Raw genomic sequence first — 26243 nt, 5'->3', positions numbered from 1 at the left:
TCCTCATCCCCTGCTCTGAGAGAATCTCTGAGTTCCTGGGAGGAGAGCCCAGTCCTGTACGGAAGAAACAAGTCCTCAATATGGCCTCCCCCATAGCGAAGCCACAATGTGGGCGCGGCCATCTTGCCCTCGGCCTTTGTGGCCAAAGGACGCCATGTTTGCTATTAGCGGGCGGTGGCCTCGACACCCCACTGAGCGTGCGCGGTCCCGGCCGGGTTGGGGTGGGGGGTGGGGGGGGGGGGTGGCGTAGTTTCTGACGTCATAGAGAGGTTCCGGAAACGGAAGGAGTCCTCCCATACTGTGGTGGTTGTTACCTACATCACCGTGAGCCGAGAAGTCTGTTGTCCGGAAAGGTAAGTGGTAATCAGTGAAGGTTGGGTTCGTGGGGTCGGTGAGAGGGTTTCTGTGCGCTGAGCGTCAGAAGTCGGTGCTAAGGTGACCACTTCATCCTGGTTTATCCGGGACTCCCCGGCTTGAACCCTGAACGCCGCGCGGCGTGGACAAAACAGACTGGCTGGTCCCTGGGCGGGTGTCTGACTTCCCTGGGGCGTGAGTGTCGGGGACTTAACGGGGCCAGCCATGTGGGGTCAGTAATGCGTGTCTGTGTGCTTGCTATGAGGAGTTGGCGGACCAGCGATGCGCCGTCGGTTTGGACCTGAGTAATGAGTCGATGGGCTTTTTTGGGTTCAATAATGAGGGATCTGAGGTTGTTTTAATTGGTGATGGAGGATCCATGGTTTGGTGATGAGTGTCTGGGGGGCAGTGATGGGACAGTGGAGTGAGTGGTTGGGGGCTGTATCAGGGATCTGTTGGTAGGGACCCTTTTGATGCCCTGATAAGTGGAGACTCACTATTTGGTGCTTGGTTTATTTGTCTCTCTTTTATTCCCCCCTTTAAATCATCCCCAATTTCTTTGATAATCGCTGCCCCATAAATTTTTAGAAAACTACTTTTAATTTGTATTAAATAAAATAAACTTTTTGGTGTAGAGAGTTATGCGTTTTTTTGTAGCCATCAACACATTCAAGATGCCCTGCGAATTGTGAAGTCCTGGCTCCACTATTTATTACCTTTGTGACCTTGGGCAAGTTACTTTAGCTCTGCATCTCAATTGAGAGAATTAAATGATTTAATACATGTGCATGGCATAGTGTAATTGCTTAACAAACATGAGCCCTTACTTTTACTCTTATTTTAGTTTCTTCCTTGTGGATGGCAATTGTAGTGACATTGTCATAGCTATCAAATTTCTGTGTATGTGTACGGCCTTGGCATCTGTCTTACTTGGTCTGAGCCACTTGCCTCGATACTGACCTTTGGCATAGTTAATAAGCAGCTTTCTAGCCCTTTGGCAGAAAATCCCCCAGAGTCCAAACCTACGTCTGCAGCCACCCCAACACCACCACCCTCGTACCTTACCCAGAACCTGCTCCTGGTCTCAAATGATAAGCTAACCATCCCCACCGCCTGTGGATGCCCAATTCCTTTCCACACAAGTTTGCTTTAAACTAACCAATCCTTTGACTTTTAAATGGGAAATTTACTAATCTTCAGCCCTGGACCACAGTATAGACACAAGCCTATGGGTCCCTCTTCTGCTTATGTGCTCCCGAACCACTGGTTGAGCCCCCAGAATCCTGTCTTCAACTCCTCTTGGCAGCCTGTACAGTGTTTCATTTCTATGCACAGATTTGAAGTAGCATGAGTCACATTGTTTTGTATGTGGCTAGCTGAATGAGTTATGAGCTGTGTCCATCTTAGAGGCCACACATCAGCTTCACTTAGGGCAAGAACCAGAAATATCCGCCTTCTTTGTGTTCCCTTGTTCAAACTCCTTTATTCACAAAACATTTATTGTGCCCCTACCTGTACCAAGAACCCATGATCAGGGTAAGAATATTCATGTTATGGTGGAGGTGATAAACAGTAAGTATGTATACAAACAGGTGAGGAAGGTGATTTCATGGAGTGTTAAGTGCAGCTAGGAAAATGGTATAATGGGATAGATGGTGACCACTACCACTGGAAGCCACTGGGGGGTTATAAAGTGGGAGAGTAGAGGGATCTGGGAATGAGTGGGAAGGGAGTCACTGGGGACTTTATTATGGGCCATGTGTAAAATAATCACTATTGAAGAATAACATGAGGGAAATCATAGGAAAAGAATGCAGGTAGAGCTATGGTAGGCAAGCTCTGCTGGAGTCGGAGTAAAATGTTCACACAGTTCCCGGGGCACTTTTATCCGCCATCTGTGTTTTTTTCTGACACAGAGCCAATGTCAGTGGATTTAGGACATTCAGTGGCTGTGGATCAGGCTATTGTTTCTTTTACAGGGCCCAGGGACAGATGTGTGAATGGTAAAATCTCACATTTCATTTCCCCCCTAGTTTATTAGCCCCACTTGTGGGAGCTGGGGTCACATGTCTACACTTACAGCTGGTATAGGTGCAGGGTGGGCAGGCCCATTTGGGGCACAGCTGGGGTTATGTCTTCATTGGAAGAGGGTGCATTCAGTTTAATAGGGCCTCAGAGTATCAAGGAGTGCTGGTTTCTTGGGAAGTTAGGCAGGTCACCTGTGACCTGCACAGTCCCACAGTTAGGCTGTTACAGGATTAGACAAAGCACATGAGATCCTGATGGTGAATGGCTGTTGAGGGTGTACCCTCTGCCAGGTGGTGTGCTGAGGGCCTCGCAAGCTCTGCAGAGTACTGCCATCTTCTCTCCTCCTGGTCTGCAGGTCCATGTCCCCTGGCGTTTCTCAGATCCCACCTCCTGACACCCAGAGTTGGATTGATGGTGCTTCTCCTGCATAAGGACCTGAAGCCTGCCTCTGCCCCGTGGTTATCCTTATAGAGCACCAGGGTCAGGTCACAGTCCCCTGGGCACGGCCCCATCAGTCTCTTCCCCATTAGAGTCCCAGAGACTCTCAGCCTTGGTGCGGGCAGCTTCCCTCATCTGCAGCATCCCCCAAATCTACAGGGGACAGTCGGCTTGGAAAAGGACCAGGGACTCTTCCCAGGAAGAGGCCAGGACAGCGGAACCAGAGAGTGTCCACCATTTTTCCTTCAAGGGACAATGACTCAGGCCCTGGTGAGTTTGGCTTGGTTTCACAATCCTCACTAAGGATTTGAGGGGGGTCATGTGATTCATTGTGATGGAAAGGAAAGAGCAGTAGGCTTTGTGATTTGTGAGTAAGTGGTACAGAAAAGCAGTGTTTAGAGAAAGTCCACTCAGAGAGAAGACCAAAATCTCCCAGGAGATTATGTGGGAAATGTTTTATGAAACCTGATTTTGAAAAACTAGTAGAAGATAATGAAGCAAAATTTGTCTTTTGAAATAAAAAGTAGGCTGCAATTGCAACTTTACACTAATTTTAGAAAGGACAGGAAATGATAAGGATTGGGTTGGTCTTTGTTTAACTTTTTGCTATAGAAAATTTCAAACATACACAAAAGGACCGAAAATAGTAATAGAAACCTCTGTATCTTCATCATCCAGCTTCATCTATTATCAGCTTTTTTGGGTGCAGTTTCCCCCACAAAATTCCAGATGCACATTCGGTGATTTACATTTTTGACAATGAAACAAAGCAGAGAACTTCCTCAGACAAATATAGTTGGGTAGGGAGCAAGCGGATTTTAGAGTTGGTGTTGAATGTAGGATTCCTGGGTTGAACTGATTTCAAGATTCTAATATATGCTGTCAATCTGATTTTCCTTCAACAGTGTTATGAGAAACCAGTTGTGTTGAAGAGTGTATGTGTTCATATATGCTTTTACGTACTTGGATTATCACTGTCAAGATGCATAAGAAACTGAGTAATTTCTTCTGATGACAGGAACCAGAGAATAAAGGCCTAGACTCAGGAGAGACAGCTTACTTTTTCTTTAACCTTTTGATACTTTGTAAATTTTGTAGGTGTGCCTATGTGTTTGTGTGTTTTATCGTAAGCATTTATTATTCCAAAAGATAAACCAATTTCAAATTTGGCCAATTTAATGGGTTTTGAATGTCTAATTTTAATTTGCATTTCTTAATGACTTGAGTTATGAGCATCTTTTTTATATATGTATTTACCATTTGTATTTCTATTTCTTGTCATTATGTTTCCTTGGCCCATTATTTTGTGTTGTTTATTTTTATTAAGTAGTAGGAGCACTTTACGTGTTTTGAGTAGTTATCATTTCTCCTTATTTTGAGTAAGTTCCAAATGTTTTCTCTTAGGTGGTCACTTTATTTTTTGGAGAGCTTTATTTTTAGTTATGTCGTCTTTAATCTTTTTCATTATGGTTTCTGAGTTTTGGGTTTTCCTAGGAAGTCTTTTTGCACCTCAGATTACTATAAAAATAGTTTCCTGTATTCAAACAACTTTATAGTTTTATTTTTCTACATTTAGGTTCTCAATCCACCTGAAACTCATTTTCGTTTGTGATGTGTTTGACAGAAGCCGGTTCAAGCACTGATTGGAAATGCTTACATATCCAAATGTCTCTTCCTAAGTTCATTTGTTGTTAGTATGGGGAATTCTGGATTTTTATATATCAATTTGGCCTTGCTAAACTGTTTCAGTAAGTCTAGTAGTCCATATACTCTTTATGTGGACCTTTATGTCTGTGAATCATGAGGGTATTTTTCTGCTTTCCTGACGAGTTTTTTGATCTATTTTTTGGTGGTCTCACTGTGAAGTCTAGGGACTCCAGTACAGTGGTCAATAGTCTTGATGGTTATGGCCTTCCTTGTCTAGTGTCTGATTTTGTTAGGAATGCTTCTTAACACATACTCACTATTAATGCTCAAGGTGCTGTAGATTTTGGGTGGTTAGCCAATAATAGGTTGAGGGAAGTGCCTTTGTGTTCCTAGTTTCCTAAGAAGGTTTTCTTTCTGTTCACATTCTGTTTTCCTAACTTTATTTTGGGTAATTTGAAAACTCACAGAAAAGTTGAAGGAATGGACCAGAATGGACGAATAAATACCACCTCCTTCAACCTTAGTTTCAATGATTAAGAGTTTGATTTATATAATTAGAAAGCAAAATGGAGAACATATTAGTTCGCTGAACCATTTGGAAAGAAGTTGCAGATATCATGACATTGAACTGATAAATACTGCATCATGCATCTCTTTAGAATAAGGACAATTCTCCTACATGACTAACATTATTGAATATACAAAATGTTCCAAAAAATGTTTTTGTAGCTTTAAAAAAATAATTAAACAGGAGCTGTTTAATTTCTCCACGATGACATTTTAAAAGTGTTTCACAGAAGTATAATTTACAGATAGTAAAATGAATGTATCTTAAGTATAGAGTTCAATCAGTTTTGATAAATGTACCAATCATGTAATCATCAACAAGGTCAGTATATAGAACATTTCCATATCCACTGAAAGTCCTTCATGGTCTATTAAAGTCAGTCTTTTTATTTTAGCCATTCTAGAGGTATATCATGGTATCTCACGGTTATAATTTGCATCTTTCAGATAATTAATGGTATTTATTTTTCTAAAGTGTCTATTAAGTCCTTTGCTTATTTTTAAAATCTGATTGTCTTTCATTATTGATTTGTAGTAGCTTTTTTTAGTATGTTGTGGATACGAGTCCTTTGTCAAAAGTATATATATATATGAACATTTTCTCTATGTCTGTGGTTTTCCTTTTCACTTTCTTAGCAGCGTCTTTTGATGAACAGGTTTTAGTTTTGATGGAATCGAATTTATATTTCCTTAATTGTTAGTGCTTTCTGTATCATATTTAAGAAATCTTTGCCCACTGAAAGATTGTAAAGATATTCCTTATTTTCTCAGAAACTTTATAGTTTTAGACACGTTAATTCATATCTTGAATTACTTTTTGTATGTATTACATAGCAGGAGTTAAGGCTTATCTTTTTTCCATACTGATATCTGGTTGTTCTAGTATCATTTATTGAAATGACTTTTCTTTCCTCACTCTTCCCCATTTAATTATCTTTGCTCAAATGACAGTTGATCATATAATTATGAGTTGATCTAGTGATGCTCTGTTCTATTCCAGTGATCTATTGTTATAGCCTTATGCCAATACTTCAGTGCCTTAATTACTGTAAATTTATAGTAGCTATTGAAGTTTATTAGTATAAATCCTCCAAATTTGTTCTTTTTTCAGATTATTTCAGGTATTCAAGGTCTTTTGCATTCCCATATAATTTTTAAAGTTAGCTTTACAATTTCTACAAAAGGGTGTTGGGATCTTGATTAAGATTGCATTAGATCTATAAATAAATTTTGGGAGGCTTGATATCTTAATGATATTGAGTCTTCCAGTTCATTAACATGACATATTTCTCCATTTATTTGGGTGTTTAAGTTCTTTTAGCAATTTTTAATTTTTGTTATACAGGTCTTATGTATCTTTAATTGTGTTTATTTCTAGGTATTTGATATTTTTTGATACTTTTATTAAAAGTATTGTTTTTTAAAATTCAGTTTTATTGAGATATATTCACATACCATACAATCATCCACAGTGTACAATCAGTTATTAGTACCATCATATAGTTGTGCATTCATCACCACAATCAATTTTTTTTAATTTAATAAATTTTATTTTGCAATAAATTCAATCTTACAAGAAGAGTTGCAAAAACAGTACAAACCCCATACATAGAACTCCATCATACCCCGACCCCCCTCCCCCGATACCCTGATCCACCACCTTTAACATCCTGTCACACCACCATTTCTTTCTTTCCCTCCCTCCCTCCCTATCTATCATCCATTCTCTATTGCTGTGTCCTCTGAACATATGAGAGCTAGCTGCACATATCTTTGAACAAACAATATAATTCACATGTACCTTTCCCATGGACAAGAACATTCTTTTGTGCAATCTCATTAAGTGCAGCTAAGAAGTTCAAGAAATTCAACATTGATACAAAGCTTACATCCTATATTTCCTTTTTTTGTGTGTGTGTGTCCCGTCTGTGTCCCTTTGAGCCTCCTCTCCTCCATCCTCACATCCCATCCAGGATCGTCCTTGGCATTTAATTGTTATCTATTTAGACTTTTTTTTTTTCAATTGTGGAAGCATATATATAGCCTAAATCTTCCCATTCCACCCCCTCCCTAGCATTCCATTAGTGGGGTTAATCACATTTAGAATGTTGCAATGCTATCACCTTCCCACCATCCATTTCTAGAAGCTTCCCTTCACCCCAAACAGAAACCCTACACTCATTTCTTAACTCCCCATTGCCCCTTCCCCCACTTCTCAGAATCCTTACTCTACTTTTCATCTCTATGGCCATATTCTCTGATACTTTCTTTGTGTTTACCGTGGGGCTTAAATTTAACATCTTAAATCTATAACAATCTTGTTTTTCTTTGATACCAGCTTAACTTTAATAGGACACATAAACTATCTTCCTATACTCCATCATTCCCCCACCTTTATGTAGTTCTTTTCAAAAATTATATATTTTACATTGAGTCCAAAACCACTGATTTATCATTACAGTTTATGTATTTTAGATCCTGCAGGAAATAAATAGTGGAGTTATAAATCAAAAATACAGTAGTATTGGTATTTATATTTACTATGTAATCTTTACTGGAAATCTTTATTTCTTCATGTAGTTTCAGTCAGTTGTTTAGTGTCCCTTCCTTTCAGCCTGCTCAGCTCCCTTTAGCATTTCTTATAGGACTGATTACTGGTGATGAAGTCCCTCAGCTTTGGATTATCCAGGAATGTTTTTATCTCTCCCTCTGTTTGTGAATTCTCCAAGTCTCTGATGGTTATTGACTTCTATTTGTATTCCATTGTGATCAGAGAATATGCTTTGAACAAACTCAATTTTTTTTTTTTTAATTTATTGAGGCTTGTTTTATGTCCCAGCATACAGTCCATTCTGGAGAAAGATCCGTGATCACTAGAGAAGAATGTGTGTCCCGGTGACCTGAGATGTAATATTCTGTATATGTCTGTTAAAATTTTTTATATCTCTCTCTCCTTTCTTTGTTTCTGTCGGTAGGGCTCCTTTAGTATCTGAAGTAGGGCAGGTCTTTTGTTAGCAAAATCTCTCAGCATTTGTTTGTCTGTGAAAAATTTAAGCTCTCCCTCAAATTTGAAGGAGAGTTTTGCTAGATAAGGTATTCTTGGTTGGAAATTTTTCTCTCTCAGAATTTTAAATATGTCATGCCACTGCCTTCTCGCCTCCATGGTGGCCACTGAGTAGTCACTACTTAGTCTTATGTTGTTTCCTTTGTATGTGGTGAATTGCTTTTCTCTTGCTGCTTTCAGAACTTGCTCCTTCTCTTCAGTATTTGACAGTCTCATAAGAATATGTCTTGGAGTGAGTTTATTTGGATTTATTCTATTTGGAGTTTGCTGTGCATTTATGCTTTGTGTATTTATATTGTGTAGAGTCTCATAAGAATATGTCTTGGAGTGAGTTTATTTGGATTTATTCTATTTGGAGTTTGCTGTGCATTTATGCTTTGTGTATTTATATTGTGTAGAAGGTTTGGGAAGTTTTCCCCAACAATTTCTTTGAATACTCTTTCTAGACCTTTACCCTTCTCTTCACCTTCTGGGACACCAATGAGCCTTAAATTTGGACATTTTATTTTGTCTATCATATCCCTGAGATCCATTTTGATTTTTTCAATTTTTTCCCCATTCTTTCTTTTGTTCTTTCATTTTCTGTTCTGTGGTCCTCGAGGATGCTGAGTCATTGCTCAACTTCCTCTAATCTTGTATTATGAGTATCCAGAGTCTTTTTAATTTGGCCTACAGTTTCTTTAATTTCCAGAAGATCTTCTATTTTTTTATTTACTCTTGCAAGTTCTTCTTTATGCTCTTCTAGGGTCTTCTTTATGTCTTTTATATCCTGTGCCATGCTCTTCTTCATGTCCTTTATATCCTGTGCCGTGCTCTCATTGCCTGTCTTTAGTTCTTTGATTAATTGCACCAAGTACTGTGTGTCTTCTGATCTTTTGATTTGGGTGTTTGCGTTTGGGTTCTCCATATCGTCTGGTTTTATCATATGCTTTAAGATTTTCTGTTATTTTTGGCCTCTTGGCATTTGCTTTACTTGATCTCTAGTATGTCAGAACCGCAGCTTGGTGGCGTACACTTTCTCTATCTAACCAGCAGATGGTTTCTGTGAGTCACCTATTCCTCTCAAGTCAGTTCTCCCCAACTTTGCCTTTGTGGTGTGTGGGGATCTGACTCTTGTGGGGTCCAATTGGTGCACTTAATTTGGGTGTGTTGTTGATGCTGTCCGCCCTGAATGAGGGGCGTGTGTCTGAGCGGTTAAGGAGGAAGGGCAGCTTTAATAATCAAACCTCCCAGGTGTTCCCAGAGATTTAAGGCTGTTCTCTGCCACTGACCCACAGGTCCTTGGTATTGGCGTAGGTTCCCTGGGATTTCCGACTGGTTCCCCCTTCCTTGCTGTGCTCTTCCAGGACCTCTGCTGAGGGAGGGCCGCGCCACGTCACAAGTGTGCGCCGGCCTCCAGGGAAGCCCTGGGACGCCTGACCTTGCAGGGGCGTTCCCAACCCGCTGCAAAGATGGTTGAATGGGGCGCGTTAACTTCCCCCTTTCCACACAGCACCACCCTCCCAGCTCCGGGACAATCAGCTGTAGGTGTATTAAAGGCCACTGTCCACGGTTGACACTGTAGCGTGTGCACAGGCTGCGGGAAAGACTCCCTGTCACACTGGGCTTCCCTGCGCAACTCTGGGCTGCAGGCCCGGCCCCGGGCAGGAGCATCCCCCACTCGCCGGGGAGATGGCTACAAGTCCTTTCGCCCTTTGGCTCCCCTTTGTTCCCCTGGGCCTGAGACAGTCAGCAGCGGGTGTGGGAAGGGGTACCTCCATGCCAGACACTGAGGCGTTAGCCCAGCCTGCTCCCGCCATGCTTCACTGCAGGGCTCTCTCTGTTGTATCTGCAGCTGCTACCGGGCTTTTTTTTTTTTAGAGAACTAGTCCATCTCCAAACGCCAACCCCCCGTTTCCCCACACCATAGTGTGGCCGAGGAACTTTCAGCCGACTCACTCACTTGTTTCAGAATGCAGACTCCTGGTTTCACCAAATGCACAGTCCCTGTAGATTTGTCTGGCTGGTGCTACTCTGTAAATGGTGTTCTGCATCACTTTCTGGTTTTTATCTAGTATTTTTCACAGAGGTGTTTTTTTGCCCTGTCTCACCTTGCCGCCATCTTAGGTTCTCCCACAATCAATTTTTGAACATTTTCATTACTCCAAAAACAAAAAAAGAAGAAAAATAAAAGTAAAAAAGAACGCCCAAAACATTCCATCTCCCCATCCCACCTATTTTTCGTTTAACTTTTGTTCCCATTTTTGTACTCATTTGTCCACACACTGGGTAAATGGAGTGTGAGCCACAAGGTTTACACAATCACATAGTCACATCATGTAAGCTACGTAGTTATACAGTCGTCTTCAAAAATCAAGGCTATTGGGTTGCAGTTTGACAGTTTCAGGTATTTGCTTCTAACTATTCCAATACACTAAAAGCTAAAGAGGTATATCTATATAGTGCATAAGAATACCCTCCAGAATGAATTCTTGACTCCATTTGAAATCTCTCAGCCACTGAAACTTTATTTTGTTTCATTTCGCTTCCCTCTTTTGTTCAAGAAGACTTTGTCAATCCCATGATGCTGGGTGCAGGCTCATCCCCAGGATGTCCCATGTTGCCAGAGAGATTTACACTCTGGGGAGTCATGTCCCACATAGGGGAGAGGGCAGTGAGTTTACCTTCCAAGTGGGCTTAGAAAGAGAGAGGCCACATCTGAGCAACAATAGTGATTCTCTGGGGGAGACTCTTAGGCACAGTTGTTAGTAGTCTTAGCCTCTCCATTACACTAACAGATTTCCTAAGGGCAAGCCCCAAGATCAAGGGCTTGGTCTACTAAATTGGTAGTCCTCAATGCTTGTGAGACTTATCAGTCATTCCCCAGGTGTGAAAGTTTAATATTTCCGCATTTTTTTCTGAGTTCCTCAGGGGGGCCTTGCAAATTTTTATTTTCTGCCCAGATTACTTTGGGATGTATCGGGATTTCACAATAACCTGTTCAAACCTACCAGATCTCGCTTCCTATTCAAAGTTCCATGTATTTATGGTGTTTGAATAAACTGACTGTACATGTTAAATTATTTAGTGTGCTACAGAAAATATAGATCCTGCACCACACAAACGTCTCTACCCTTGGTCTCACACAGAATTGAAGTTTTAAAACACAGTCAATATTGACCTTACCCTTTGGCCAGATTTGCCTTAGTCCTAACCAGATCCACTTCATTCATACCTCTAATTGAAGTCTGAACTCTTTCAGCTTTTTTTTAACAGTTGTTTTATGAGGTAATACTGACATTCATGGGTGCTGAACTCTAGCTCTGAGTCTCTGGTATCAAACAGTACCTGAAGTTCTAGAGACCAACCAGGTTTTACACAAAGAGCTCAGCATCTTAGAATTTAGAGATAGCCATTACAACTCAGGAATAGATGTGACTGCTGTAAGAGCTTACAAACTAGGGACCTTTACAATAAACAGTTCTCTGATAACTTGTGCTCTAAGATTCAATTCTCAGAGTTTACACATTATAGTTAGTCCATGTTAGTGAGGTGTTATAATGTTTGTCTTCATTTCTGGTGTATTTCACTCAAAATGCTGTCCTCAAGATCGATTCACCTAGTTGCATGTCTCAAACATCATTCCTTCTTGCTTCCGCTCAATATTCTACTGTATGCATACACCGCAGTTCACCATTCTGTTCATCAGTCTATGTAACCATAGGCCACCATGGTGATTACTGCCACCATAAACACCAGTGTGCAAATGTTGATTTGTGTCCCTGCTCTCAGTTCTTTCAAGTATATAGCCAACAATGAGTTTGCAAGACCTTATGGCACCCACATACTTTGCTACTTGTGGAACCACCACACTGTCCTCCGGATAGCCTTCACCATTCTAATTCCCCATCATCAGTGAATAGGTACATCCTTCTCTCCATGTTTTCTGCAGCACTTGTATCCCTCTTTTTTCCTCCTGCAGTCTTATAGAGATATGATCACATACCACACAATCATCTGTGGTGTACAATCAGTTGTTCACAGTATCATCATATAGTTGTGCATTCATCACCACAGTCATCGCTTGAATATATTCATTACTCCAAAAAAAATTTTATAAGAATAAAAATATAAAATAAAAAATAAAATAAAATAATAAGGTCTGACGACACCACCACCACCAAGAATCCCATACCTCTCCCTTATATCCCCCTCTTATAGACAATTAGCTTTGGTATATTGCCTTTGCTACATTTAATGAAAGCATATTACAATGTTATTGTTAACTGTAAACTCTAGTTTGCATTGATTATATTTTTCCCCAATACCATCACCTTTTCAACACCTTGCAGGGTTAACATTCATTTGTTCTCCCACGTGTAAAAACATTTTTGTATTTGTACATTTAGTCACCATCACTGACCACTGTAGGTTTCGCTAAGTTATACAGTCCCAGTCATCAGCTGTCTTTCTTTCTGATGTCATACACACCCGTAGCCTTCCTCTTGCAACTTAACTCACAGACATCTTTGTTCAGTGTACATACAATATTGTGCTACCATCACACAGTATTGTACTATCCATTTCTGGGTCTATACAGTCAATCCTGTTGAACATTCTATACTCCTGCAGCATCAAATGCCCAATCTTTACCCTCTTTCCAACTCCTGATAACTTGTGTTCTCAGCTTTAACTCTCAAAGTTTGCTCATTAATGTTAATTCATATTAATGAGACCATACAGTATTTGTTCTTTTATTTCTGGCTACCTTCACGCAACATAACTTCCTCAAGATTCACCCATGTTGTTTTATGTTCTGTGACTTTGTTCTGTCTTACAGCTGCATAATAGTCCATCATATGTATATACCATAGTTTGTTTATCCACTCGTCTGTTGATGGACATTTGAGCTGTTTCCATCTCTTGGCAATCATGAATAATGCCGCTGTAAACATTGGCTTACAAATGTCTGTTTGTGTTTTAGCTTTCAGTTCCTCTGAGTATATACCTTTAATGGAATTGCTGAATCATATGGCAGTTCTATACTTAGCTTCTTGAGGAACCGCCACACTGCCTTCCAGAGTAGCTGCACCATTCTGCATTCCCACCAAAAGTGAATAAGTGTTTCTTTTCCTCCACATCCCCTCCAGCACTTGTAATTTTCTGGTTTTTTGGATAATGGCTATTCTAGTAGGTGATCTCACTCTAGTTTTGATTTGCATTTCCTTAACAGCCAGTGAATTTGAGCATCTTTTCATATGTTTTTGAGCCATTTGTGTTTCCTCTTCATTACAGTGTCTATCCATGTTCTTTGCCCATTTTTTAATTGGGTTGTTTGTCTTTCTGTTGTTGAGTTGTGGTATCTCTTAATGTATTCTGGATTTTAAACCCTTATTTGATATGTGGTTTCCAATTACTTTCTCCCATTGTGTAGGTTTTGCATTCATGATAAATTCCTTTGGGGCACAAATTTTTTTTTATCTTCATGAGGTCCCATTTATCTATTTTTTTTTCTATTATTGTTTATGCTTTGGATGTAAAGTCTAGGAAACCATGGCTTAACACAAGGCCCTAAAAATATTCCCTTACATTTTCTTCTAGGAGTTTGATAGTTAAGGCTCTTATAGTTATGTCTTTGACCCTTTTTGAGTTGATTTTTGTATAACGTGTGAGGTAGTGGTCCACATTCATTCTTTCATAAATGGAGATCCAGTTTTCCCAGCACCATTTGTTAAAGAGACTCTTCTTTCCCAGTTGAGTGGTCTTTGCTTCCTTGTCAAAAGCCATTTGGCCATAAATGTGAAGGCTGATTTCTTTTTTTTTTTTTTTCCTTAAATTCAATTTTATTGAGATATAGTCACATACCATGCAGTCATACAAAGTGTACATTCAGTTCACAGTACCATTACATAGTTGTGCGTTATCACCAAAATTAGTTTTTGAACATTTTCATTACCACACACACAAAACTAATAAGAATAAAAATTAAAGTGAAAAAGAACAATTAAAGTTAAAAAGAACACTGGGTGTCTTTTTTTTTTTTTTTTTTTTTGCCCCCATTTTTCTTCTCATGCATCCATACACTGGACAAAGGGGAGTGTGGTCCATATGGCTTCCCCAGTCACATTGTTACCCCTCATAAGCTACATTATCATATAATCGTCTTCAAGATTCAAGGGTTGTGGGTTGTAGTTTGATAGTTTCAGGTATTTACTGCTAGCCATTCCAATTCATTAGATCCTAAAAAGAATTATCTATATTATGCGTAAGAGTGCCCACCAGAGTGACCTCTCGACTCCATTTGAAATCTCTCAGCCACTGAAACTTTATTTTGTTTCATTCTGCTTCCCCCTTCTGGTCAAGAAGATGTTCTCAATCCCACAATGTTGGGTCCAGGTTCATCCTTGGGAGCATATCCTGTGTTGCCAGGGAGATTTACACCCCTGGAAGTCAGATCCCACACAGGGGGGAGGGCAATGATTTCACCTGCCAAGTTGGCTTAGCTAGAGGGATAGAGCTCATTTATTTTTATCATCAAATCATATGCATTGCTCTATTATATGGTTGTTCCACAGTTTGCTTATCAACTCACCTATCGAAGGACACCTTGGTTGCTTCCAATTTTGGGCACTTATGAATCCTTGATACTTTTTAAACAAATGGATTTAAGAGCCAATATACTCAAGGTCACTTGTTGGGTACCTGAGATTCTGTCTCTAGCTATTGTCAAGACATACTGAGGATCATAAAAGAAACAGGGAATCAGTGAGCTGGTGAAACAGAAGTATCACCATCAACTCAACTCAAAGGATATATCGATCAAACACTTGTTTCTCTGACCGATGTGCATAGCAGCCAATCTGTGACACTGGGGTTTCAAAGGGAGGAAGTTTTTTTACTATGCAAGCAGAGCAGATGGTCTGTTGGCCTAAAATCTGTCTCCCCAAGTCTAAGGAGTTTAGGGTTGTTACGGATACAAACAAGGGGAGGTGGAGTTGTTATCATTACAGTAACAAGTAAAATGTAAAGGAGTGGAGCTAGGCTAAAGTAACCATTAAAATAACAAGTATAAGCAACTATAGTACCATGTAAAGGGGTGGAACTAAGCTAGAACTAAGCTAAAATAACCATTACAACAGCAAGTATAAACACTGTAGTCAGAGGTTAGTTCTGGGCTGACTCAAGTTCCCTCAATAATAAACATTAATGGGCTTTCTTTGTGATCATAAGACTCTAAAGTTGTAAAATAGGATAAGGGGCTACAAGCAGGGCCAGTCATGAGGTTTTTGCAATCACAAGATACAGGATATGTTATACAATCATTATTAAAGATCAGGTAGCTGGGTTGCAATTCAGTGGGCTTCAGTAATTTCAGGTATTTCTTTTTGGCTCTTCTACAATATACTAGAAAGACAAAGGCATCTATATAATGATTTGGTCATCCTAATTATGTGTTAATTCTGAATTTCTTGGGTTATGTTTCCTCCCGTTTTGTATTGTTCATTCCTCAATCTTGAGGGACATCTGGGCAATGACCACTCTGACTTCTTTATGTTGAAAAGGGGCTTGGGCCTTATGGGGTAAAGGAATGAAACTGGTGGTTGTTCCTGGAGAGTTTCACAGCTTAACTGGCATAGGAACAATTACGAGACTTTAAGTTCTGCAAAAAAAACTTTATAAGCAAATTGAAAATTATAGGTTTAAATAAAAAGAGTAGAAAGATTATGATTAGATGATTTATAAGTATGTCATATTGGGGAAATAACTTTTTAAAGATTTTTTTACAGAATCCAGGGTGTTCCTTGCAGTTTTCAGGAATAGTGTGGGCAATATCTGGCTGAGCTCTATATAAGGGGAACTTCCGGAATGACCTTCTGACTCTATTTGAAATCTCTTAGCCACTGAAACTTTATTTTATTTTATTTCTTTTCTCCTTTTTCATCAAGAAACTAATTCTACAATTCCAGGGAGGTCACCTCAGAGAGTCATATCCTACCTAGTGGGAGAGGCACTGATTTTATTTTCAGAGTTTGAGTTAGAGAGGGGCCACATTGGAGCAAAAAAAGAGGTTTTCAGGGGGTGACTCTTAGGCATTATGTCATCACGGAAATAAGTTGTATAAATGCAAGCCTGAAGATTGAGGGCTTGGCTTATTAGCATATTTCTTTATCATGAAGCGGAGCTCAGATATTCTAGGGTTTATTTTCATATATGTCCCTGTTATAAGTTTAAATGGGGATGATATATGTTTTCTAAAAAATAAAAAAGAGTGGATTTTAGATTTTTGCTTGGCAATATTACTTGGTTGCAGTTTTAGTAAATTAGGAGCTCTTTATTGCTCGAGAGAATAGCAAAAATTCCCTGAGATTGGGAGGTTTAATAGTTTCATGTTTTCTTTCTCCAGTCCCTCAGGGGACCTTGCAAATACTTTTTATTTTATGTCTAAAACATTATGAAATGTATCAGGTATTATATTAACCTGTATAGAATACTAAGATACTATTCTCTATCTTAGGTTCTGTGTTACATAAAGCTGTTAGATTGTTTAAATGAACTGACAAGAGAGGTTAAATTAGATTGTTTGCTACAGAAAATTAAAAAAAAATCTTTGGTAAAGTAAATTTCTCTTTTTGGTCTTTCATAGAAATTGAAGTTTTAAAATACAGATAATATTACCTTTTACTTGGTATTCTGTTTCACCTTAGTCTTTAATTAGATTAGCCCCATTCACATCTTCAAATTGAAGTTCGATTCTTTCTTTAGCTTTTCTAACAGTGGTTGTATGGAGTCATCTTTTAAGAATAAAAGCTGTTCCTTTAACACCTTTAGAGCTGAAGAACCTTAACTTTGGGTCTCAGGTGTCACACAGACATCTAAAATTCCGGGAAGATACTAGGTTACACACACAGGGCAAAGCATCTCAGAATTTAGAAAAAAATAATTAAAGCTTAGGATCAAATGCTAAACAAGCTTAGAGTCTAGTTCCCTAATTCCCTTATGAATATTTTTAATGAAGCTATTTGTAGAAATAAAAAAAATTGACAGTTAACTTATTTTGAGGTTACTAATTGCAGATTATGGCTGAAGTTTTGTTCTGTTTTATCCTTATACTTTTACTAGGGTTATGTTAATTAAAAGATAGAACATAATTTATAGGTTTGCCTTCCCTTTTAAGGTCTTTAATTGTTGAAGATGAAGCACCAACTTACAGCTGACTGCATGTGTTTTTAGGGAAGCATCAGAGTAAAACAATATAAATGGCAAGCAAATTTGGTTATTTCTGTGACAAACAACATTTTTAAAAATAACTAAAACTATGGTTAATATCACTATACTTTTGTTGCATATTACACAGATCACTATCGGGACAAAACAAGGAGAGTGACAATGTTAAGTCTTTAAGAATCTCATACAATTTCTAAATATATGAGTAACATTTCACTTATTCAAATTTAAGGAATAGAAGATTAGAAAATCCCTTTTAATTTCAAAATATTTCCCAAACACTTCTTATGCAACTCATAATATATTAAATAAAACTATTTTCAGTACCTCACTTTTTCCAAGGTGAAAGAACAAATCCTTTATATCAGTTTGAAATAAACTATACTTATTCTACTTTAGTATAAAACTGCATCTTTTTAATAAAGCGCATCTTGCATGCTTTACATATCTGCATACTTTAAGTTACTAAAAAGATTTTTGGAAGTGTCTTTAGCCGTTTTAAAATATAATTATTCTTAAAATAAAGTTTGTCAAAATAATAACTTAATTTTGTTAAACACAATCATATTTTTGTTATCTTAAAGATTTAATAGATGTAATGCTAGTTTGCATAAATTTAGGGAGAACATACCCAAGTAGAATAAGATTGTATGCTTAACAATGGTAGCTCATAAGGCATGGTTTCCAGAAATACTGCAATTTTCAGTTTACTATTTTATTAGTATTTTAGTGAGGTATATTATGCATAAAAACAGTTTTCTTGAAAACAGTATAGTATGTAGTATTTTCTTTTTTTTTTTGTATTTATTTCCTATGTATTTTATTTTATTTTTTATTTTATTTTTTATCTTCATTTTATTGAGATATATTCACATACCACGCAGTCCTACAAAACAAATCGTACATTCGATTGTTCACAGTACCATTACGTAGTTGTACATTCATCACCTAAATCAATCCCTGACACCTTCATTAGCACACACCCAAAAATAACAAGAATAATAATTAAAGTGAAAAAGAGCAATTGAAGTGAAAAAGAACACTGGGTACTTGTGTCTGTTTGTTTGTTTCTTTCCCCTATTTTTCTACTCATCCATCCATAAATTAGACAAAGTGGAGTGTGGTCCTTATGGCTTTCCCAGTCCCATTGTCACCCCTCAAAAGCTACATTTTTATACAATTGTCTTCGAGATTCATGGGTTCTGGGTTGTAGTTTGATAGTTTCAGGTATCCATCACCAGCTACCCCAATTCTTTAGAACCTAAAAAGGGTTGTCTAAATTGTGCGTAAGAGTGCCCACCAGAGTGACCTCTCGGCTCCTTTTGGAATCTCTCTGCCACTGAAGCTTATTTCATTTCCTTTCACATCCCCCTTTTGGTCAAGAAGATGTTCTCCGTCCCACGATGCCAGGTCTACATTCCTCCCCGGGAGTCATATTCCACGTTGCCAGGGAGATTCACTCCGCTGGGTGTCTGATCCCACATAGGGGGGAAGGCAGTGATTTCACCTTTCAAGTTGGCTTAGCTAGAGAGAGAGGGCCACATCTGAGCAACAAAGAGGCATTCGGGAGGAGGCTCCTAGGCACAATTATAGGGAGGCCTAGCCTCTCCTTTGCAGCAACCGTCTTCCCAAGGGTAAATCCTATGGTAGAGGGCTCAACCCATCAAACCACCAGTCCCCTCTGTCTGTGGTCATGTTAACAACCATTGAGGTGGGGTAGGCCAATACTCCTGCATTCTCCACAGGCTCCTCAAGGGGGCTCTACATATTTTTTTCCTTGCTTTTTTTTTTTTAACTTTTTTTTTTTTTTAAATCAACTGTATGTTTTTTTTGTTTTTTTTTTTAATCATCATTTTATTGAGATATATTCACATACCACGCAGTCATACAAAACAAATTGTACTTTCGATTGTTTACAGTACCATTACATAGTTGTACATTCATCACCTAAATCAATCCCTGACACCTTCATTAGCACTCACACAAAAATAACAAGAATAATAATTAGAGTGAAAAAGAGCAATTGAAGTAAAAAAGAACACTGGGTACCTTTGTCTGTTTGTTTCCTTCCCCTACTTTTCTACACATCCATCCATAAACTAGACAAAGTGGAGTTTGGTCCTTATGGCATTCCCAATCCCACTGTCACCCCTCATAAGCTACATTTTTATACCACTGTCTTCGAGATTCATGGGTTCTGGGTTGTAGTTTAATAGTTTCAGGTATCCACCACCAGCTACCCCAATTCTTTAGAACCTAAAAAAGGTTGTCTAAAGTGTGCATCAGAGTGCCCACCAGAGTGACCTCTCGGCTCCTTTTGGAATCTCTCTGCCACTGAAGCTTATTTCATTTCCTTTCACATCCCCCTTTTGGTCAAGAAGATGTTCTCCGTCCCACGATGCCAGGTCTACATTCCTCCCCGGGTGTCATATTCCACGTTGCCAGGGAGATTCACTCCGCTGGGTGTCTGTTCCCACATAGGGGGGAAGGCAGTGATTTCACCTTTCAAGTTGGCTTAGCTAGAGAGAGAGGGCCACATCTGAGCAACAAAGAGGCATTCGGGAGGAGGCTCCTAGGCACAATTATAGGGAGGCCTAGCCTCTCCTTTGCAGCAACCGTCTTCCCAAGGGTAAATCCTATGGTAGAGGGCTCAACCCATCAAACCACCAGTCCCCTATGTCTGTGGTCATGTTAACAACCATTGAGGTGGGGTAGGCCAATACTCCTGCATTCTCCACAGGCTCCTCAAGGGGGCTCTACATATTTTTTTTCCTTGCTTTTTTTTTTTTAACTTTTTTTTTTTTTAAATCAACTGTATGAAAAAAAAAAACACATACAATAAAAGAACATTTCAAAGAGACCATAACAAGGGAGTAAGAAAAAGACAACTAACCTAAGATAACTGCTTTACTTCCAACATGTTCCTACTTTACCCCAAGAAAGTTACCTAATATAGCAACATTTCTGTGAACTTGTTCCTACTATATCCATCAGAAATTAACAGACCATAGTCATTCCTGGGCATCCCCAGAACATTAAATAGCTTATCTATTCTTCTTGGATTATTGTTCCCCCTTCCTTAATTGCTCTCTATTGCTAGTTCCCCTACATTCTACATTATAAACCATTTGTTTTACATTTTTCAAAGTTCACATTAGTGGTAGCATATAATATTTCTCTTTTTGTGCCTGGCTTATTTCGCTCAGCACTGTCTTCAGGGTTCATCCATGTTTTCATATGTTTCACGAGATTGTTCCTTCTTACTGCCGTGTAGTATTCCATCGTGTGTATATACCACATTTTATTTATCCACTCATCTGTTGAAGGACATGTGGGTTGTTTCCATCTCTTGGCAATTGTGAATAATGCTGCTATGAACATTGGCGTGCAGATATCTGTTCGTGTCACTGCTTTCCGAACTTCCGGGTATATACCGAGAAGTGCAATTGCTGGATCGAGTGGTAACTCTATATCTAGTTTTCTAAGGAACTGCCAGACTGACTTCCAGAGTGGCTGAACCATTATACAGTCCCACCAACAATGAATAAGAGTTCCAATTTCTCCACATCCCCTCCAGCATTTGTATTTTCCTGTTTGTTTAATGGCAGCCATTCTAATCGGTGTGAGATAGTATCTCATTGTGGTCTTAATCTGCATCTCTAATAGCTAGTGAAGCTGAACATGTTTTCATGTGTTTCTTGGCCATTTGTATTTCCTCTTCAGAGAACTGTCTTTTCATATCTTTTGCCCATTTTATAATTGGGCTGTCTGTACTATTGTCATTGAGTTGTAGAATTTCTTTTGTCAGGTACATGGTTTCCAAAAATTTTTTCCCATTGAGTTGGCTGCCTCTTTACCTTTTTGAGACATTCCTTTTAGGTACAGAAACTTCTAACCTTGAGGAGTTCCCATTTATGTATTTTTTCTTTTGTTTCTTGTGCTTTGGGTGTAAAGTCTAGGAAGTGGCCGCCTAATACAAGGTCTTGAAGATGTTTTCCTACATTATCTTCTAGGAGTTTAATGGTATTTTCTTTTATATTGAGATCTTTCATCCATTTTTAGTTAATTTTTGTGTAGGGTGTGAGGTAGGGGACCTCTTTCATTCTTTTGGATATGAATATCCAACTCTCCCAGACCCATTTGTTGAAAAGACCATTATGACCCAGTTCAGTGACTTTTCCAAGTCTGCAAAGTAGGTTGTTGGAATTTTGATTGGGATTGCATTGAATCTGTAGATGAGTTTGGGTAGAATTGACATCTTAATGACATTTAACCTTCCTATCCATGAACATGGAGTATTTTTCCATCTTTTAAGGTCCACTTCTATTTCTTTTAGAAGAGTTATGTAGTTTTCTTTGTATAGGTCTTTTACGTCTTTGGTTAAGTTTATTCCTAGGTACTTGATTTTTTTAGTTGCTATTGAAAATGGTATCTTTTTCTTGAGTGTCTCTTCAGTTTGTTCATTTCTAGCATATAGAAACATTACTGACTTATGTGCATTAATCTTGTGTCCTGCTACTTTGTTAAATTTGTTCATTAACTCCGGTAGCTGTATCATCAGTTTCTCAGGGTTTTCCAGATATGAGATCATATCATCTGCAAACAATGACAGTTTTACTTCTTCCTTTCCAGTTTGGATGTCTTTGTCTTGCCAGATTGCTTTGGCTAGCACTTCCAGCACAGTGTTGAATAACAGTGGTGATAGCGAACATCCTTGTCTTGTTCCTGATCTTAGAGGGAAGGCTTTCAGTCTCTCATTATTAAGTACTATGCTGGCTGTGGGTTTTACATATACACTCCTTATCATATTGAGGAAGTTTCCTTCAATTCCTACCTTTTGAAGTGTTTTTATCAAAAAGGGATGTTGGATTTTGTCAAATGCTTTTTCAGCATCTACTGAGATGATCATTTGATTTTTCCCTTTCGAATTGTTAATGTGTTGTAATACATTGATTGATTTTCTTATGTTGAACTATCCTTGCGTGCCTGGAATGAACCCCACTTGGTCATGGTGTATGATTTTTTTAATGTGTCTTTGGATTCAATTTGCAAGTATTTTGTTGAGGATTTTTGCATCTATATTCATTAGGGAGATTGGCCGGTAGTTTTCCTTTCTTGTAGCATCTTTGCCTGGTTTTGGTATTAGATTAATGTTAGCTTCATAAAATGAGTTAGGTAGTGTTCCATTTTCTTCAGTGTTTTGAAAGAGTTTAAGTAAGATTGGTATCAGTTCTTTCTGGAAAGTTTGGTAGAATTCCCCATGAAGCCATCTGGCCCTGGGCATTTATTTGTGGGAAGCTTTTTGATGACTGATTGGATCTCTTTGCTTGTGATGGGTTGGTTGAGGTCTTCTATTTCTTCTCTGGTCAGTCTAGGTTGTTCATATGTTTCCAAGAAATTGTCCATTTCCTCTACATTCTCCAGTTTGTTGCCATGCAGTTGTTCATAGTATCCTCTTATAAATTTTTTAATTTCTTCAGGATCTGCAGTTATGTCACCTTTTTCATTGATTATTTTGTTTATATGGGTCTTCTCTCTTTTTGATTTTGTCAGTCTAGCTAGGGGCTTGTCAATCTTGTTGATCTTCTCAAAGAACCAACTTTTGGTGATATTTATCCTCTCTATTGTTTTTTTGTTCTCTATGTCATTTATTTCTGCTTTAATCCTTGTTATTTCTTTTCTTCTACTTGGTTTAGGATTGTTTTGCTGTTCATTTTCTAGCTTCTTCAGTTGATCCATTAGTTCTTTGATTTTGGCTCTTTCTTCCTTTTTAATATATGCGTTTAGTGCTATAAATTTCCCCCTTAGCACTGCTTTTGCTGCATGCCATAGGTTTTGGTATGTTGTGTTCTCATTTTCATTCGTCTTTATATATTTAGCAATTTCTCTTGCTATTTCTTCTTTAACCCACTGATTGTTTAGGAGTGTGTTGTTTAACCTCCAGGTATTTGTGAATTTTCTAAGTCTCTGATGGTTATTGACTTCTAATTGTATTCCATTGTGGTCATAGAATGTGCTTTGAATAATTTCAATCTTTTTAAATTTATTGAGGCTTGTTTTATGTCCCAGCATATGGTCTACTCTGGAGAAAGTTCCATGAGCACTAGAAAAGTATGTGTATCCTGGTGATTTGGGATGTAATGTTCTGTATATGTCTGTTAAATCTAATTCATTTATCAGATTGTTTAGGTTTTCAATTTCCTTATTGGTCTTCTGTCCGGTTGATCTATCTATAGGAGAGAGTGATGTGCTGAAGTCTCCCACAATTATTGTGGAAACATCAATTGCTTCCTTTAGTTTTGCCAGTGTTTCTCTCATGTATTTTGTGGCACCTTGATTGGGTGCATAGACATTTATGATTGTTATTTCTTCTTGTTGAATTCCCCCTTTTATTAGTATGTAGTGGCCTTCTTTGTCTCTCAAAACATCCCTGCATTTAAAGTCTATTTTATCTGAGATTAATATTGCTACACCTGCTTTCTTTTGGCTGTATCTTGCGTGAAATATTTTTTTCCATCCTTTCACTTTCAATTTCTTTGTGTCCCTGTGTCTAAGATGAGTCTCTTGTATGCAACATATTGATGGTTCATTTTTTTTTGATCCATTCTGCGAATCTATATCTTTTAATTGGGGAGTTTAATCCATTTACGTTCAACGTTATAACAGTGAAGGCATTTCTTGAATCAGCCGTCTTATCCTTTGGTTTATGTTTGTCATATATATTTTTCCCCTCTCTCTATTAATATTCTTTATTGTTCCCATAGCAAATCTCTTTAGTACTGAACCTTTCTCCAAGTCTCTCTGTCCTTTCTTTGTTTCTCTGTCTGTATGGCTCCCTTTAATATCTCCAGTAGGGCAGGTCTCTTGTTAGCAAATTCTCTCAGCATTTGTTTGTCTGTGAAAAATTTAAGCTCTCCCTCAAATTTGAAGGAGAGCTTTGCTGGATAAAGTATTCTCGGTTGGAAATTTTTCTCACTCAGAATTTTAAATATATCGTGCCACTGCCTTCTCACCTCCATGGTGGCTGCTGAGTAGTCACTACTTAGTCTTATGCTGTTTCCTTTGTATGTGGTGAATTGCTTTTCTCTTGCTGCTTTCAGAACTTGCTCCTTCTCTTCCGTGTTTGACAGTGTGATCAGAATATGTCTCGGAGTGGGTTTATTTGGATTTATTCTATTTTGAGTTCTCTGGGCATTTATGATTTGTGTATTTATGTTGTTTAGAAGATTTGGGAAGTTTTCCCCAACAGTTTCTTTGAATACTCTTCCTAGACCTTTACCCTTTTCTTCCCCTTCTGGAACACCAATGAGTCTTATATTCGGACGTTTTATATTATCTATCATATCCCTGAGGTCCGTTTCGATTTTTTCAATTTTTTTCCCCATTCTTTCTTTTATGCTTTCATTTTCCATTCTGTCATCTTCCAGGTCACTGATTCGTTGTTCAACTTCCTCTAGTCTTGTAGTATGAGTGTCCAGAATCTTTTTAATTTGGTCAACAGTTTCTTTAATTTCCATAAGATCATCTATTTTTTTATTTAGTCTTGCAGTGTCTTCTTTATGCTCTTCTAGGGTCTTCTTGATATCCTCTGTGTCCCGTACTATTGTCTCATTGTTCATCTTTAGTTCTTTGAGTAGCTGCTCTAGGTGCTGTGTCTCTACTGATCTTTTCATTTGGGTGCTTGGGCTTGGGTTATCCATATTGTCTGGGTTTTTTCATATGCTTTAGAATTTTCTGTTGTTTTTGGCTTCTTGGCATTTCCTGAACTTGGTAGGGTTTTTTTAGGATTTGTAGACCAATTGAAGTCCTTATCTCTAATTGATCAGATCTACAGCTTTGTGGAGTACACTTTCTCTAACTGACCAGCAGGTGGTGTCCACGAGCCACCTGTTCTGCACAAGCCAGTTCTCCCCTGCTTTGCCTTTGTGGTGAGTTGGGGAGTGAGTCTTGTGCGGTCCAATTGGTGTACCAAGCTTGCGTGTGTAGTTGGTGTTGCCTGCCCTGTATGTGGGGCGTGTTTCTGGGCGGTCAGAGAGGGGGATGGCTCTAACAATCAAATCTCCCTGGTGATCCTGGAGTTTTAAAGCTGCTGCAATAGTCTAATCCTTCAGTTCAGTCCTGCCACAGTTTGTCTCTGCCACTGACCCACAAGTCCTTGGTATTGGCGTATGGCTCCTGAGAGTTTCGAGTGGGTCCCTCTTCCAGGCCGTGCACCCCCTGGTCCTCTGTGTAGGGATGACTGTGCTATGTCACAGGTGAGTGCCGTCCCCCCAGGGCAGTTCTGGGCTGCTGGGCTGTGTAGGTTGCCTCCCAGTCTGCTGAAATGATGGCTGAATGGGGCTTTGTTAATTCAGACTGCTCCACCTTCCCAACTCTGGGACAATCAGCTGAGGTTGCAGGGAAGGCTAATGTCCACGCCCAGTTTTGTGGTGTGTGCCTGTTATTTGAAGCACTTCCGTCACACTGGGTTGTCTGGGGCAGCTCTGGACTATGGGGCTGGCTATGGGCAGGAGTGTTTCCTGTCCACCAGGATGATGGCTGTGAGTGGACACCCCCCTTTTCTTGGGAAGTTGTGGTATTTTGTGAATTTTCTCAGCCACTGGATCATTGCCTTTTGTCTCAGAGCTCTCTTAGTTCTGCTGTTGTCTTGACCTGCCCAAATTGCAAGTCTTTGAGGCTTTCTGTATTGGGCTTCTTAGAGTAATTGTTTTAGAAAAAGAAAAAAGGATTAAAAAAAAAAAAAAAAAGGCCCTCCTCACAGATCTAATGGGTTATTGACATGCTAAGAGACAAAGCAATTAGGGCCGTTAAGGAAAGGTCCACAGGGCAGAGAGATCAGCTTTTCTTTGGGATTTGCATATGAGCCTCAGGGCCTGAGCTCTGCCCTTCCCCTTTCTATGTTCACCAGAACTCCAGAAATCCTCCGCTTTTATTTTGGAGT

The 26243-nt window shown here is 38.9% G+C and overlaps 1 protein-coding gene across 1 annotated transcript in view; it reads left to right on the top strand.

Annotated features, from left to right (window-relative positions):
- The first annotated feature begins 292 nt into the window (after window positions 1-292).
- The window catches only part of LOC119505310 (zinc finger protein 345-like), a 40663-nt gene continuing 14712 nt past the window's right edge, over window positions 293-26243 (top strand). Inside the window, exons 1-2 of the mRNA XM_037797998.1 lie at window positions 293-353; window positions 2980-3090. Of these exons, the coding sequence (XP_037653926.1) occupies window positions 3076-3090 (15 nt within the window). The 5' untranslated portion in view covers window positions 293-353; window positions 2980-3075. The remainder of the gene's footprint in view (window positions 354-2979; window positions 3091-26243) is intronic.

The sequence above is a fragment of the Choloepus didactylus genome, chromosome 10 (assembly GCF_015220235.1).
Source record: "Choloepus didactylus isolate mChoDid1 chromosome 10, mChoDid1.pri, whole genome shotgun sequence".
Classification (NCBI taxonomy): domain Eukaryota; kingdom Metazoa; phylum Chordata; class Mammalia; order Pilosa; family Megalonychidae; genus Choloepus; species Choloepus didactylus.
Note: the sequence above shows the minus strand (reverse complement) of the source record. Positions and strands in the feature narration are given on the sequence as shown.